This window comes from Tamandua tetradactyla, chromosome 13 (genome assembly GCF_023851605.1).
Source record: "Tamandua tetradactyla isolate mTamTet1 chromosome 13, mTamTet1.pri, whole genome shotgun sequence".
Taxonomy (NCBI): domain Eukaryota; kingdom Metazoa; phylum Chordata; class Mammalia; order Pilosa; family Myrmecophagidae; genus Tamandua; species Tamandua tetradactyla.
In genome coordinates this window covers 66,355,405-66,371,248 of record NC_135339.1, presented here as the reverse complement: position 1 = coordinate 66,371,248, position 15,844 = coordinate 66,355,405, and the positions used below count along the sequence as shown (strand labels likewise).

Sequence of the window (15,844 nt, the reverse complement as noted above, 5' to 3'; positions counted from 1 at the left end):
AGGACGTTGTCGCCAAAGACTCTTATTCTCCACCTCGCCACCGCTCGGTCCCAGGTGGTCTAGGCACCTGGATGGCTTTTCCCATTTCCCGTTACTACCAGTTTAATATGATTACTGGGCGGGCCACTGTCCCCACTGCCACCCACAAGATAGATACTTTTAACCTTAACCCAAAGAAAGCAGCCTATGTCTGGATATTACCAACTTCAGAATGATGGTGCTGTTTTCAAAAATCACCGATTTATTAAACATTTCGGTTTTGAAATTCTAGTAAGGGCACAGCCCCAGAATCAGGTGGGCTCGATAAATTTAGTTCTATGCGTAGTGAAAAAGAGTCTGGCAAGAGCAAGCCACTCAAGCAGTCCTCTAAACTTGGGTTTGGAAAGGGGGGATTCACGGGTGCCATGGTAGGGATTATGGAAAAGGCTGGTCAGTGTTTTGTCTGCCTAGATTTGCCTGGAAATTCCCGTACCGTTTATTTGGGGGGTGGGGGTGTCTTTTTATTTTGACTAACTTAATTGTGAAAGAGGGAGAAGAATGAGAAGATAAACACATAGATCTTAGAACCTTAATGCCTGGATTCAATCCTGACTCCACCTCTTGTTAACCCGCTCGCCGTCCTGAAATAAATGTTATTACTTGTGCTCTTAAATTAAAACTTGTAGGGTAGATGTCTCGGTGGCTTGAAAGAAAATCCCAGAGATAAATAAGAGAGCATTCTTATTGTCCCACAGGGAACAAATGTTTTGTGGGGAAAAGAAGTGAACACCTATGACACTGATTTGAAAAATTATTCAGAAGAGTTGGATTCTGGAAGCAAAGTTATAGGAATATCAACATATTTCACTTATATTAGCTTATTTCACTTGTATTTAGAATGTGTAAAGAACTTACAACTCAAAAATAGAAAACCCAATTAAAAAATGAGCAAAGGCTCTGAACAGACTTTTCTACAAAGAAGATATACAAATGACCAATAAGAACAAGAAAAGATGGGGTGGGCCACGGTGGCTCAGCAGGCAAGAATGCTCGCCTGCCATGCCAGAGGATCCGGGTTCGATTCCTACCCATGTAAAAAAAAAAAATTTTAAAAAAAAGAACAAGAAAAGATGGTCAACATTGTTAGCCTTCATGGAAGAAAGAAATCCAAACCACTATGAGATATTACTTCAAACCCCCTAGGTAATGGCTATAATAAAAAAAGACATAATAAGTGTTGGTGAGGATGTAGAGAAAATGGAATCCCCAATCACTGCTGGTAGGAATGTAAAATGGTGCAACTGCTTTGGAAAGGAGTCTGGTAGATCTTCAAAAGGCTAAACATAGAGTTACCATATGACCCAGCAATTGCATTCGTAGTTATATACCCAAGAGAGCTGAAAATACGTGTACACATAAACATTTGCACATGAATGCTTATAGCCACATTATTCATAATAGCCAAAAAAGTGGAAACAACCCAAATATTTGTCAACTGATGAAGGATAAACAAAACTATGATGTATCCATATTGTATCAGTGAGATGTATTTTAAGGAATTGGTTCAGAGAGGATAGGGGCTCCCAAGTCAGAAATTAGGAGGGCAGACCAAGAAGGAATAAATTCCAGCAAGACCTAATGTTGTAGTGTTGAGTTCAAAATCAGTAGGGGAGGCCAGCAGGTTGGCGCTCAGACAAAAGTTGATTTTTAAGTCTTGACACAGAATTTCTTTTCTGGGAAATCTCAGTTTTTTGCTCTTAAGGGTTTCAGCTGAGTAGATGCGACCCAACCACATTACTGAGAGAATATCTTTTACTTAAAGTTAACTGATTATAGAATGTTTATCGCATCTACAAAATACTTTCACAGCAACATCTAGGCTAGTAGTGTTTGGCCAAACTGGAAACCATTGCTTAGATAAATTGACATATAAAATTAACCATCATACAAAATTAACCATCATACCATGCAATAGACTGTTATTCAGCCATAAAAAGAGATGAAGTATTGATACATGCTACACTATAGATGAACCTTGAAAACATTATGCTAAATAAAAGAAACCAGGTACAAAAGACCATATATTGTATGATTCCATTTATATGAAATACACAGAATATGTAAATCTTAAAAGCCAGAAAATAGATTAGTGGTTGCCTAGGGCTGGAGTAGGCATTTACCATTGGGGTAAATGAGGTGACTGCTAAAAAGCATACAGGGTTTCTTTTACGCAGTGATGAAAATATTCTAAAATTGTTGTGATGGTTGCACAACTCTGATTATACTTGAAACTACTGAATTGCATACTTCAAATGAGGGACTTGATAATATGTGAGTGACTTGCATAATAGCTCAATAGAGCTGTTTAAAAAAATTAATTCACTCTTGAATCTTAGAATATTGTCAAGTCTGACATCCAGATTTGAAAAAAAAAATCAGAACCATTAGGACTTTTTCCTCTTTCTGTCCCTATTCTCAAATAGCATGTGCAAATTAGTTGAAGCACATTGAAGAATCTAAATAAACTCTACTATAGTCTCTGATTAAATTTGCGAGGTGGGGGAAATGTACATAATTTTCAAGAGTTCTAAATACAATTTAATAAGCCAGCAAAGTATATAAGGAGCAGAGTACATTCTGAATTCAATCTGACCTTTAAAAATGGATTTATCTCTAATTCAACAGACAACCACGTTAGGCAAGATTATGAGCCCAGAGAGATAAAAGCCCAATCCTGAAGCTACACACACACCATACACCCACATCACACAAAGAGATAAACTGCACAAGAAAACTAGCATTCTCCTGAAAAGCTGCCCATGTGTCTAAGTTCTGGGGCTTTTCTTCCAGGTCCTTTCTCTCTATCACTGTAAAGTGAGGGCAAGAAACATGAGTGGATAAGGTGGAGCAGTGAGGAAACATGAGCAGAAGATACAGATATCAGAGGCAGGTGGACATAGCTTTCAGCCCTGGCTAGCTCTGCTACTACCTAAATGTGTATACCTGACCTACATACTTCACTGAGCTCTAGCTTCGCATGTAGCTTGGGTTTAAGAGGATTCTGATTATACAACATTCCTTACATGTAGTAGGAGCTCAATAAATTGTGGTTTACTATCATCATTACTATAAAAGGGGTCAATTACCAGAGAACAAGTAGATATGCTCTATCTCAATAGATTAGTTTACCTTAAAAAACATTCATTATTTACATTTCTTTTTACCCAGAGAAATATTATGCACTTCTTATTTCATCTTTCTGGTATGCTGTAGAATCTATATCCATGTTTAGATTGTTAGGTCCGGGGAACGAGGAAGGGCACTGCAGCTGGAGCTGCGGAGGCTGTGTTGACCCTCCAACATGACTTCCAGAACTGCCCCTTCCAGACACCTGACTTCTGGAGAACAGCCCCTTCCAGACGGCGCCTGACCTGCTTGCTTAAAAACTGCCCAAGCCATCACCCACGCGCTGACTCACCTCCCTCCATCTTGGATTTGGTGATCTCAGTCCAGGAGCCCAGAAATAACCCACACCTCACTTTAAATTTCCTTGTCTATGTTCCTTCTTTCTCACCCTTTTGCCTCCTAAACCTTTCATAAATGATCCTAGAAGACCTAATTAATAGGTGAAAAAATTAGTGAAAATTCATCTTTCAGATTAACATGGAGTTATGTTGGAAATCTAGAGAAGTCAGGACTGAAGTGGTAATTTAAGTGGTAAACAGCAAGAGTTTTTTGTTCTGTGGCAAGTTGCAGGCAGGGTTTGGCTTTAGGGCTCAATTGAACTTGAATGATCACTGCTCTTTTAGCCTTTAAGACAAATTTAATTTTCTCACAAAGGTTAATAATCTCAGAATGAGAGTTAGGCTTATTCTGTCTAGGACTGGTCTTGTAAGAGCTGGGGGTTGGGTGGAGTGGGGAGGTCTGAAGTTTGGGGGGGACAGGTAGAATACACTGGTTATCAACTTAGGAAGCTCACAGCTGCTCCCTAGTTACAGAAAGAACTCATGGGTCTTAACATTTTGCTTCTGATGTTTATAAATCTTTCAGAGCTAGAACACATTTTCCAGATTTATCCTTCCCACCCCATTCTCTGGGATAGTCTCTGTTTCCCCTTCTACTGTAAGAAAGGCCACTCACCAATGAAGAGTTCAAGAATCTCCCACTGAATGTCAGCCAAGCATATCTCCAGAAACCCAGCTGAAGATCTCCCTTTTCATCTGTCTTCTAAAGTCAAAGTTTCAAGGGGTAAGATTGTTTTTTCAAAATTTGATTCTGGTCAGTTCCTTTTTTACCCTAGCACAGGGAAAGCTCAGAGTCCCAGTGTCTTGGTTGATTCCTCCCGGGTCAGTATCTCTTCCCCAGAGTTTGGCAGTTCTTTATAGCTTCTATCTACTGCTTACTGTGGAAGCAGTGACAAGACTTCCCCCATGAAATTCTTCTCCAGTGTTGGTTTTAAAACTCTAATGTAGTGGCTAAAGGTGTGTGGTGGTGGTGATGGTGTGTGTGTCTGTGTGTAGGGTGTGGGGTGAGAGGTGAGGAGAATCTAGGGCTTGATCCAAACAATAACAAGCAAAGTAGTGAAGGAGTGGCAACAGAAATTCCCAAGGTTTAGGAAGTACCGGGGGGGGGGGGGGGGGGGGGAAGCTTGATGTTCCTTCTCTGCTGCTTCTCCATGTGACTTAGAATTATCAGCCAATTTTGTGTAATTCCTAAACACTAAGCACTTGGGCTTCACATTTCAGCCTAGAAATTCTTTAGAGCAGAAACATGTCTCCACTCCTTCATTCGATCTCAGTGAAGGGCACCACTATCTCTGACTGTATTAAGCAGAAATATAGGAGCATCCTCGATTCTTCTGGTACCCCCTCTTTATTTATCTGTCACCAAGTCCTATATATTTTTACCTTCTATAATTTTTTTAAAACATTGACTTATCAATGGTTTCAACCTGGGCCAAGTATGCCTCCCTTCGCCACTATGACATTTGGCGATGTCCAGAGACATTTTTGGTTGTCACAACTGGGGAGATGCTGCAGGCATCTAGTGGGTAGAGACCAGACATTTAGTTAAATATCCTACAATGCACAGGACAGTCCCCCAAATCCAGCCCAAAATGTCAACAGTGTTGACACTGAGAAACTCCACTTTAGCTTCACTACTACTATTCTCCCTTGTCTGGACCACAAAAATAGACTCCTAACGGAGCTCCCTACTTCTCTTCTCCCTTCACTCCCAACTGGATGCAGCTAGGATGAACTTTTATAAACTTAAATCTGATCGGTTCATTCCCCTGCCTAAAACCATTTACTGTCTTTCCAAAGACAATCTTCCTGCAGCTAGGATGAACTTTTATAAACTTAAATCTGATCGGTTCATTCCCCTGCCTAAAACCATTTACTGTCTTTCCAAAGTTCTTAGGACAACGACCAGAATTCTTACCTTGGACCTCACCTGGCCCTTGACTCCTTCTCCAGCCTCATCTTCAGTATTTTCTTTTCATCTCACTCTGTCCCAGTCACATAGTCGCACTGCCCATCCCATTTTGTTCAATCTCTCGCTCTGACCTGGTTCAATAACTTTATAAAAGCTGCCTTCCACCTCTCCCTACCCTTCAATCCTTATCCTTTCACTCTCAGCTAAAACAGCAAATGTGCACATAAATCATCCTTGACACTGCTCATCCAACCCAGCATAACCACAGATAATCTCATGTTCCTTTTCTTCTTGGTTCTTATTTTGATCTATAATTCTACTTATGGAATCAGATAGATGTCTATTCTCCCCTGTCCCCCTAGCCCCTACCAGTCTTCTAAGTACCAAGAAAGAAGGAACCTTATCTGTTTTTCTCACTCTTGTTTCAAGTGATTAGTACAACTAATCATTAACCAATGGGAGATGGCTGATAAATATTTGAAAGAAATCAAGGCAAGACAATGGCTAGGAAGTAAGACGTGGAGGAAAGACATGCAGAAGGGAGGGAAGGGGAGAGGAGGGGAAAGGAGATGGGAGGGAAGGGGTAGGGAATAAGGAAGGACGTGCCTTTGGATCAGGCTACTCCAGCTCTCTGAGACAGTTGAGGGTGTATTTGAAAGTGTAATATAGTAATGATGGACTTGAAACTCTGGACTTAGACTAGTCCTGGGTTTAAACCCCACTTAGCTCTGCAGTTACTTATCCTCACTTTAGTAATTGGTAAAATGGGATTGCTGGGGAGCGAGATTAAATAAAATAATGCCTATATGGCGCTTGGAAGGACTTCTGGCACGGCAAGTCTTCAGTATTAATGTCGACATTTATTACCATTGTTAGCTCCTGGCCGGGTAACCCAGGACTGTTCTGACCAGCCAGCGTGGCGGTGCAGCTAGCTCAGAGCCTGCTACCACCCACCTCGCTTCGTTCGACGATTGCTCATTGGCCGAGACGCGGCCACGCATCCACCAATCCGCTTGGCCAGAGAGGGAGAGGGTAGGACCAATGGGCGAGGGCTTTACGGTCTCCTGGATACGGGTGTAAACAGTGGAGGCTGCTTTGACCAGAAAGCCTCCCGCCGCGGAGTAACCGTTGCATCTAAGAACCTGGGTCTGGCATCCGCTGCTCGCGACTCCGCTGAGAGAAACGCGGCCCATGGCACAGGGTCGGGAGCAGGACGAGACGCCTTACCAGCCTAGTGGCGCGTCCTTGTCCGTGAGGTGCGGCGTTTTCGACCCCGCGACTGACTCTGGTCTCACTCGGAAACTCCTCCCCACCGACCCCTTTATAACCCCTCTTGACCGATCTTCTTTTTCCTCCCATTCTTTAGACCTGTTTTTGACCTTGACTTCAGGCTCTTCTCCGCAGACTCTCTCGCTATGGCCTCTTCTCTCCGAAACACCCCTCCCCTTATTCTCTGACCTCGTCCCCATTTGTCCTTACCCCGCCCCCCGATTTTACTGCGACCCTCCCGCTTCCTCGCCTACATCCTCCGTTTCTGCCGCCTCTTTCTGGCTCACTCTTTCCTTCAGTGATCCGTTACCCAACTCCAAACCTCATCCCAGTGACAACTCCCATCCCTGCCGTCTTGGGTGATTTTTCCGCAAACTTAGGGCCGTCAAGCCCTTTCTTTTAACTCACTTCCACTAATTTTGAACTTATTTATGTTTAAAGGGAACTTTGACGCTGCACAGATAAAAGGTGGTATTTCTTTCCTTCCACATTATATCTGGAGTGTTACCCTCAATCTGTTCTATACAACATTCTCTGCCAATCCTGCTGTACTTTCCAGTCTTGTGAGGTTATTTGGCCCCACTTTCTCTGTCATCTTCAAGCGTATCTTTAATATTTGAATAAAGTAGCGTCTCCCGCATCTCAGACTCCTTCCTTCTAGCATATGCATACCACATACTCCTTACTTAAAAATATGTTCTAACTACTCGTTTCTTTCCTGTCGACCTATTTCTTTTATTTTCTGCATTTATCTGTCTTTATAGACATAAAATATGGCTACAAACTCTTCATCTTTATAGAGAAACACTTTTCCTACTCGCACAACCACGAAGCATGCTTTCCTATTCAAAGTTGTTCTAAAAAGTGTATTTTTAAAGTGGAAACTATAAATAAATAGCATGGTATTTTCTATTAGGATCAAGCCCTTTTCTTTCTATTTATGCTTTTACACTTATTCTTTTCCAAACATGAACCCAGAAAACCTTCTGAAATTTTCTTAGGTTTTATCAGAGGACTTGCTTTACTTAAAAAAAAAAATCTCTAAAGAAAGTTCTTGAGGCCTATGGAACTTTAGGTCTACATTTAAATTGCTATAGTTTATCAAACTGGTCTCACAGCCAGAATTATGTGTTCTTTTATCTTAGGTTATTTTAGGCAGATGGGGTGAACATAGAATAGATATAGTTCCGTTTGTTTGCATTGTTAAAAAAGACAGAAAAAAGTTGAGGTATATTATATTGATGGTGACATATGTTTTTCCCAAAGATGGGTGGAAGGATTCCCTAAGCAGGATGTTCATTTTGTCAACAACACCACCATTTGCTACCCTTGTGGGAATTATGTAATATTTATTAATATTGAAACCAAGAAAAAGACTGTACTTCAGTGTGTGAACGGAATTGTGGGCGTCCTGGCAACTAACATTCCCTATGAAGTTGTGGCTTTTTCTGACCGGAAGCTAAAACCCATCATCAACATATACAACTTTCCTGGATTGACCAGAAGGACCAAATTAAAAGGTATCCTGCAGGATGCTCACTTTGCCTTAATTGAAGGATTTTGTTATGTGACCAAATCTGTTCTTACAAATGAAGGTATTTGTGTTTTTTTTTAATACAAATTTTAAAAGAGAATATCAAGGTGATTAATTAAGGATTTAATTGAGTGGCCAAGAGGTTTCCTATTGAGTACGGTTTGCTTACCAGCAACATTAGCACCACCCTGGAGTTTGTTAGAAATGCAGATTCTGGTTCCACTACACATCTGCTGAATGAGAATCTACATTTTCACAAGATTCCTTGAGTGATTCATATGCACATTAAACTTTGAGAAGCTCTGGGCTAGAAGATTATTGCAGCACTAATTCAGTTTGAAAACCTGTTTCAGAACAATGTTTTTTTTTCTTTATTGTTGATTTATTGAAAATCCAGGTGAATGCTAAAGACAATTTCTGTAGACAATTTCCACATCGATGAAATGGAGATAATGATAGTACCTAATATTAGGACTGTAGTGATGATAAATGAAAAAGAAATATAAATATATAAATGTACTCAAACAAAGTTATCTATCATTTGAATTACTATTGACTCATTTGTAGATACAATCAACCCTGGCCCTGACTAGCCTACTACTGGAGCTCCAGTCAAACAATTCCCTAATTTAACACATTATGGATAGAAAGCTCAGGAGAGCTTGAGACTGGTCTTAGTTATTGTAGGTTTATGGGTCCAATAAGTGAGTCAAGCCAGGGAACTTCACTCGGGTTTATAACATTTGATTTGTGGGGAAATTTGTATTCTCAACAGAGGAAAACAACTTTTAAAACATCCCTAAGTTGGGAACTCTATGTGCAAAATTTAACTACCCTTCATCTTAAAAAACTATTTCCAAGTTTGGTTATTTGGCTTTAGCCCTGCCTAAGAAATTGAAAATTAACTCAAACTAATAACCAGCATTCATATTGAATAATGAAACCCAAAAGTCATTAGCAATAAAATTAAGAATAGGTCATTAAGTATATTTGTTATCACCACTAGCATTTAACATCAACCTGGAAGTTCTAGCCAATGCAATAAAGTATGAAAATGAAAAAAAAAATTGTAGCTATGAGAAAGGGATGAAATTATGGCTAATGTGATAGTATGCCCAGAAAACCAAGTACCTAAAAAGCTAGCACTGATAAGAGAATGCTCAGTAAGATCATGGGTTTGAAAGAAGTACCCACAAAATTAGAAGATTCAAATATTTACAAATCATCTGAGAATAAATGTGAGTGACCTAGATAGAGAAAAAGCACAAAAATCTGTGGTTTAATATATTTTAAATTTTTATTTAAAATAATGAAAATAATGAGAAATAATGTAAAATATTTGGATGCAGAGTTAAATGTATTGCCATTTTTTATAGCAAAAGATTGGAAACAGCCTATATCTCCAACAATATGAATATAGGAAATATTTTAAATATTTTAAAGACATATTCCCGGATGCCTGATTATTATAAACATATCTCTGATATTCTGCAAGAAAATAATTCATAGGCTTATGTGTTTTAGAGAGCAAGGAGTACTTTAATGATTCTGGAGTTCTGCTGAAAGTACGAAAAGTAGACAAGGAGACCAATTTGAAAGAGAGTGATGACAGGGGAGAGGATCATTTTAACATTATGGAGGTGTAATAATTAAGAGTGTTGGATTAGTGCAGGGATCACCACCTCAGTGGAAGCATTTTTAAAGAATAGGAACAGAATCTAGAATATATAAAGACTCAGTATATAATGAAAGAAGCTCCCGCATACCAAAATGAGAATATAGGTTATTCAACAATGGTGTTAGGAAAATTATCTATTTGAACAAAAATATTGAGGTATATACTTATATTACTCTGTACCTCAAAATATATCAGATGAAAGTTAGAGGTAAATATAAAAATCAAACCCATTTAAAAATAGAAGAAAATATGGGTTGAACAGATTTCAGATAGTGGAAGAACTTTCCAAGCACATCAAGGAAGAAATTAAAACTTAAAAGATTGGTATGTTTGATTACATGAAAATTGAAAACATAAGACCATCAAAAATGCCGTGGAAAATTAAAAGGTAAGTAATAAAACGGAGAAATATTTGAAACAAATATGATGATCAATTATCTTCAGAGCACTTAATAAAACAATGAGAAAAAGACAACCATCCCATTAGAATAATGGAAAAGGGACTTGCCTAGATAAATCACAAAATCATGTATGACCAACACCAAAAAATGTTCCATTTCAATATTAATTTTAAAATGTATTTTAAACCAAGATGCTGTATTTCTGTCTGTCAGGATCACACATTTTAAAGACCATGATTGCTAGACAGAGTGCAGCACTATTGATAAAGCCCCTTTTTGCAGAAAGTGAGTGTATAAATTAACACAGTCTTTCTGGGAAGTAAAATATATTCTATTGAATCCAGTAAATCCACTTCTAGAACTAGAATTCAATCCTAAGAAAATAATGAGAAATAATGTAAAATATTTGGATGCAGAGTTAAATGTATTGCCATTTTTGATAGCAAAAGATTGGAAACAGCCTATATATGCAGCAATATGTATATAGTTAAATAAGTAAAAACATCCTGTAAGGGAGCTTTATGCAAACCCTAAAAATCATATTTTGGAAGAATTATTAGGAATAGGGTAAAATAATTATAAGGTAAGAAAACAATAGAATGCAAAATTATAATATAATCCAAATTCCATTAAAAATGGATTAATATATATGATTTAATCCATAAATACTATAGCCATAAAAGGCAAAGCTGTATTTAAATAAAATATGTGTGTGTGTAATTTATAATAAATCTGTGGAAGAAAATAGCAGAAATTTACCAAATTTGTTAGTAAGATTATGGAAGATGTATTTTTCTTATGTATATTTATTTTTGTATTTTCTTCAAAAACAATGTATTTTTTAACTTAAATTTAAAGAAAATACAAGATCAGTAACCTTCAAACATGGGGGGAAAGGATAGAAAAATCATTCTGCTGAGAGCTCTTTTTGACAGAATTTTTTTCCCCCACTGAATGCTCACTAAGTACATATGGATTTTCTGTGTTGATTAAATTGTCCTGAGTAAATTCAACAAATAAGAAAAAGCCATGTTTTAGGGTTATTCTGTGGTCAAAGTAAGAAGGGTAAAAGCGGAAACACATTAAAAACACGTAGAACAGGCTATAGAGATGCGAATGTAACACATGCAGACCTAGGAGAAGGCGGAAGGTGCACCTGTGAGCAACACTGCGGGGAAAGCAACCACAGGGAGGGTCAAAACCAGAGTCCCAGATACAGGGGAGCAGAAACAGACACTTACCTGCGCATTTCAAATAAGTATGTTGTTGCCAAGACTTTTAAAGTCATGTTGTATTTCCCCAACTATAGGTACAAATGGGATTACAATTTTTTATAGTTGTTCCAAGGGCTGGGAGATATTTAGCTAAGGGCCAGGTATGGTCTGAGGTAGAAAGATAAAGAAATAAAGCTTGAATTATTACAATTTGACAAGGTATTTAAAGTCGCTTGAATAGCTTTGCTAGTTACAATATTTCTTACATTTACGGAATATTTTATGGTCATTGAAAATCATGCCAGGACAAATATACAGTATGCTCTGTTTTGCATTCACATCTAGAAATGATGACCTGATTTTCATTCACTCTGGTGTCTTTTTAAAATGGATCTTAATTTTGCTCTTAGCTTTCTATTCATATTCTTAAAAATCAACTAGGAGATCTCTTATTCCAAGAGCTAAATGTTTTTGAGTTACGTGGACATCATTATAAAAGGGAGATAAACTATAAGACTGTAGTTAGTCTGAACATGATAATTAAACTCTTCTAATGGATTTTATATTCTAGGCAATGTTCTACTGGACTATACTTTACTTGCATTCAGTTACTGTGGCACATACCTGGCTAGTTACTCTTCTCTCCCAGAATATGAACTGACTCTGTGGTAAGTTGTAGTATTCTGGAAGGATTCCCTTTACAGCGTTATATTTCAATCTTATCCTTTTGGATTTTATCAAAGGAAGTATACGTGAAAAACCTGAAATGAGGAAAAATGGAAGGCATTAAGTCCTAATCTTAAGTTTAATATAGTTGCTATGTTCAGGCATAAAATTTGGCATCCCAGGGAAGAAACATCTGAGAGCTAAATTCGTTTTCTGTTTTTTTTTTTTTTCGGTATTAACATGTTGTATTTCTTTTGTCAGATGAAAGATCATTTATTAATACATCATGTTGCATCTTTTCTTAAATAAGTGTACCTTTGAGTTGTTTGCATGTTTCCCACTAAGTTGAAATTAAATTGAAGTACACCCCTAAAGTCAGATGGTCTCTGTGTCAAAGCTCAGTTTAAAGTTATTGCTTTTAGAGATAGTAAACAATTACCTGTTCAGAGAGAAAATAGTACATTATACCACATTTGCCAACTGTATAGGAAATACATGGTCTTTGCTGGATTTTTCATGTGGCCAACTTCAAAGCTGTACTCAGTTTTCTGTCCATAATATAGACTTCCTGGGGGGGTGGGGGGTGGTGGAGAGGAAGTATCTTATTAAGGAGAAGTACAAGAAAGATGTCCCAGGAATGGTTGAGGATATTTCTTGCATATAAAAATGTAATCTAAAAAAGCTCAACAAAGTGGGAACTGTGTGCAGGTGGATAAGGTGAATATCTCTGTACTTTCTGCTCAAGTTTTCAGTAAACCTAAAATCGCTCTAAAAAATAGTCTCTTAATTTAAAAAAATGTAATGATCTAGAATTTAGAGAGCCATGTTTAGTTTGTTTTATCATTAAACAGCTTTTATTAACATATAATAAACTACTCATATATATGGTATAAAATTTGGTTAAGTTTTAACTTATGTATGTACTCATGAAATCATCACCATAATCAAGATAATAAACATTTTCATCACCCATAAAAGTTTCCTTGTGCCCCTTTAGAGTTCTAGTCTGTAAAAATGGCCATGACAGTTATCTTCTAAATGTTTTTTCCTAAGAATTCACTAAGTAAATGTATATGCAGTTCCTAACAGTGCTTGTTACGTGGTGTTTATTTGTTTAAGTCAGAGGTTCGAAAGTGGTGATCTTTAGGTCAATTCTGTGCCACAGATATGTTTTGTTTGAGCCATCATATTTTTTTAGTTGGAAAAAATTCAGAGAATAATTTACCCATTTGGCCTCTCTCTTTAAAAAAAAATTTATTGTGGTGACATATATACAACACAAAATTTCCCATTTTACTACCCTTATGTGTATAAGTCAGTAATATTAATTATAGTCACAATATTGTGCTACCATTATTGCCTTATATCTCTCCAAACACAAATTCTGTACCCATTAAGCAATAGCCTCTGGCCTCTCTTGAACACAGACACACCTGGACGTATATTCTCACATGGAGGTAGTCTACTGTGGCCCAATGGTGGCTGCTCATTTTAGATGTCCACAGTGAATAGCAGCACCTCAAGTCCACAGGTCCAATCTGGCCAACCACTTGTTTTTTTTTTTTTTTTTTTTGCCAACCACTTGTTTTTGTAAATAAAGTTTTACTGGAACATGGCCTTGCTTATTTGTTTATGTATTGTCTATGGCTGCATCTACACTACAGTGGCAGAGTTGAGTAATTGTGACAGAAAACGTTGGTCTGCAAAGCCAAAAATATTTACTATCTGGCTATTTATAGAAAGAGATGGATCTAGAGTCCTACATTCAGGAAATTTCATTCATTTACAAGATCTTCCTGGCCCCTGTAATAGTCATTTGAGTTTGCTCAGTGGATGTAATTCACCTAGTAAACTTTTATACCCTGCTAGGTGCTGGGTATAAAATATGTCTCTTCTTAGTTATCTTACAGTCTAGTGGAGAAGTTTTAGACTTCTGTGATGGGGTATTTTTGATAGGCTGAGCTGGGACTGAGACTAGGTACAGCCAGTAGCTCCTCACCACCTACCTCCTTCCCCATATTTGTTTGCATCTCGGAGTATTATGGGCACCTTTAGGAAGTTTGGGTTGGAGGGGAGAGGCGGTGCAGGGATGAGGGAGAGCAGAGGAGGGCCGGGCAGATGGCTTGTCATCTGTTCCTCATCCAGCCCCTGACTGAGTTTGCACTGCTGTGAGGATGACGAGAAGTGACTGTCATGTGAGGAGATTCTCTTTGAGTCTCTGGGACACAGGCAGAGGCATTCTGGGCCCTGATGAAGATGAGTGACTGTGAACAGAACGGGGAGCCAAACTCTCTTCTGGGCCTCTGCTCTGGCACCCTTAGGTTCAGAAGCTTTGGGAGCAGCCTTGATGGCACCCGTTGGATATAAACAGAGTGGGATTTGAGCTTGAGCTCACAGAATGAGCTTCACAAGTGTCTTCACAGGCAGTGGACCTAGGCAAGAGGGAGCTGAAAGGTGAACAGGGAGGAATACACAACTTGGTGACAGCAGCCGAGTCTGTGGGCTGGGAGGCGCAGCCCCTCAGGGACCCCCAGGACTAGTACGGTGAGATTCAAAGGAAGTGAACTTCTGGAAGTCAGGCCAGCAGAAGCCCAAGTACCATGATTTGACCCCTTAAAGTAAATGTGTCCAAGGGGACTTGACTTTTATTGTGTCCTAAATTTTTTTAAAGAGCAGAATGGGTTCACACATTATATATATATATAAAATTAAAAATAATATTTTTGAAAAAAGTATATTTTAAAAGGTGAAATAATCTCATAGTTTTAGTCCCTGGCTGGTCTTGTCTGAGAAATCTGGCTACATAAGCACAGGTAAGAAGGCAGGCTAATTGCTATGAATGGGGAAATCACCACATCCGCTTTCACCAGACAGGCAGTTTTTGAGATTTGCAATGAAGCAGCCCATTTAATCCTTACAAAAAACTTACGACATCTCTTATGGTTCTCATTTTAAAGAAAGAAACTGAAACTTAGAAAGGTTTAATGTTAAAGAAAATTTTTCCAGACATTGTGAACATACAACGAGGAAACTAGCAGAGACAAAAGAAAAGGTTTCTGAGTGCTTAAGGAGCACATGCATGTGCACACACACTCAGAGAGAGAAAGGCCAAAAAAAAAAAATGCTAAGTTGGATATATGAATGATTAACTTTTCCTGAGGTCTCAAAAACCATAGATAGATTACCTTGACAACGTGAATGAACCTTGACATTATAGTGAGTGAGATAAGCCAGACACAAAAGGACAAATATTGCATAGTTCCACTCATAGAAATATCTAGGATAAGCAAATTCATAGAGACAGAAAGTAGATTAGCAATTACTGGGAAGGGGAAAGGGAATTGGGGAGTTATTATCTAATAGATACAAAGTTTCTGTTTGAATGATGGAAAAATTTGAGAATGGTGGTAGTAATGGTAGCATAATTTATGGATATAATTACCATTGAATTGTACACTTAAAAATGGTAGAAGTGGCAAAATTTGTGTTATATATAGATATATATTTTATCACCATACAGATTTAAACAATAACATAGCATCTAAAACTTAACTCTTCTACCGAGCAGTATAATCATCAGTTCCAGAGTTAAACTCTAACCTGTAAAATCACACCTGCCTTTATCAGTATGTACTGTTAATCAGACATTCTATGACAAGTTGTATTC

At 38.1% G+C, this 15,844-nt stretch overlaps 1 protein-coding gene across 9 annotated transcripts in view; it reads left to right on the top strand.

Moving 5' to 3' along the window:
- CFAP43 (cilia and flagella associated protein 43) overlaps window positions 1–15,844 on the top strand; it is a 165,500-nt gene that overhangs the window by 15,331 nt on the left and 134,325 nt on the right. For 5 of the 9 annotated variants that reach the window (XM_077125940.1, XM_077125939.1, XM_077125937.1 and 2 more), the window contains 4 exons: window positions 4,030–4,227; window positions 6,292–6,671; window positions 7,951–8,204; window positions 12,083–12,179. In XM_077125940.1, coding sequence (XP_076982055.1) covers window positions 6,607–6,671; window positions 7,951–8,204; window positions 12,083–12,179 — 416 coding nt within the window. In that variant the 5' untranslated portion in view covers window positions 4,030–4,227; window positions 6,292–6,606. Of the gene's footprint in view, window positions 1–4,029; window positions 4,228–6,291; window positions 6,672–7,950; window positions 8,205–12,082; window positions 12,180–15,844 lie in introns of those variants that run through there. The other 4 variants (XM_077125945.1, XM_077125943.1, XM_077125942.1 and 1 more) reach the window with 3 other exon arrangements.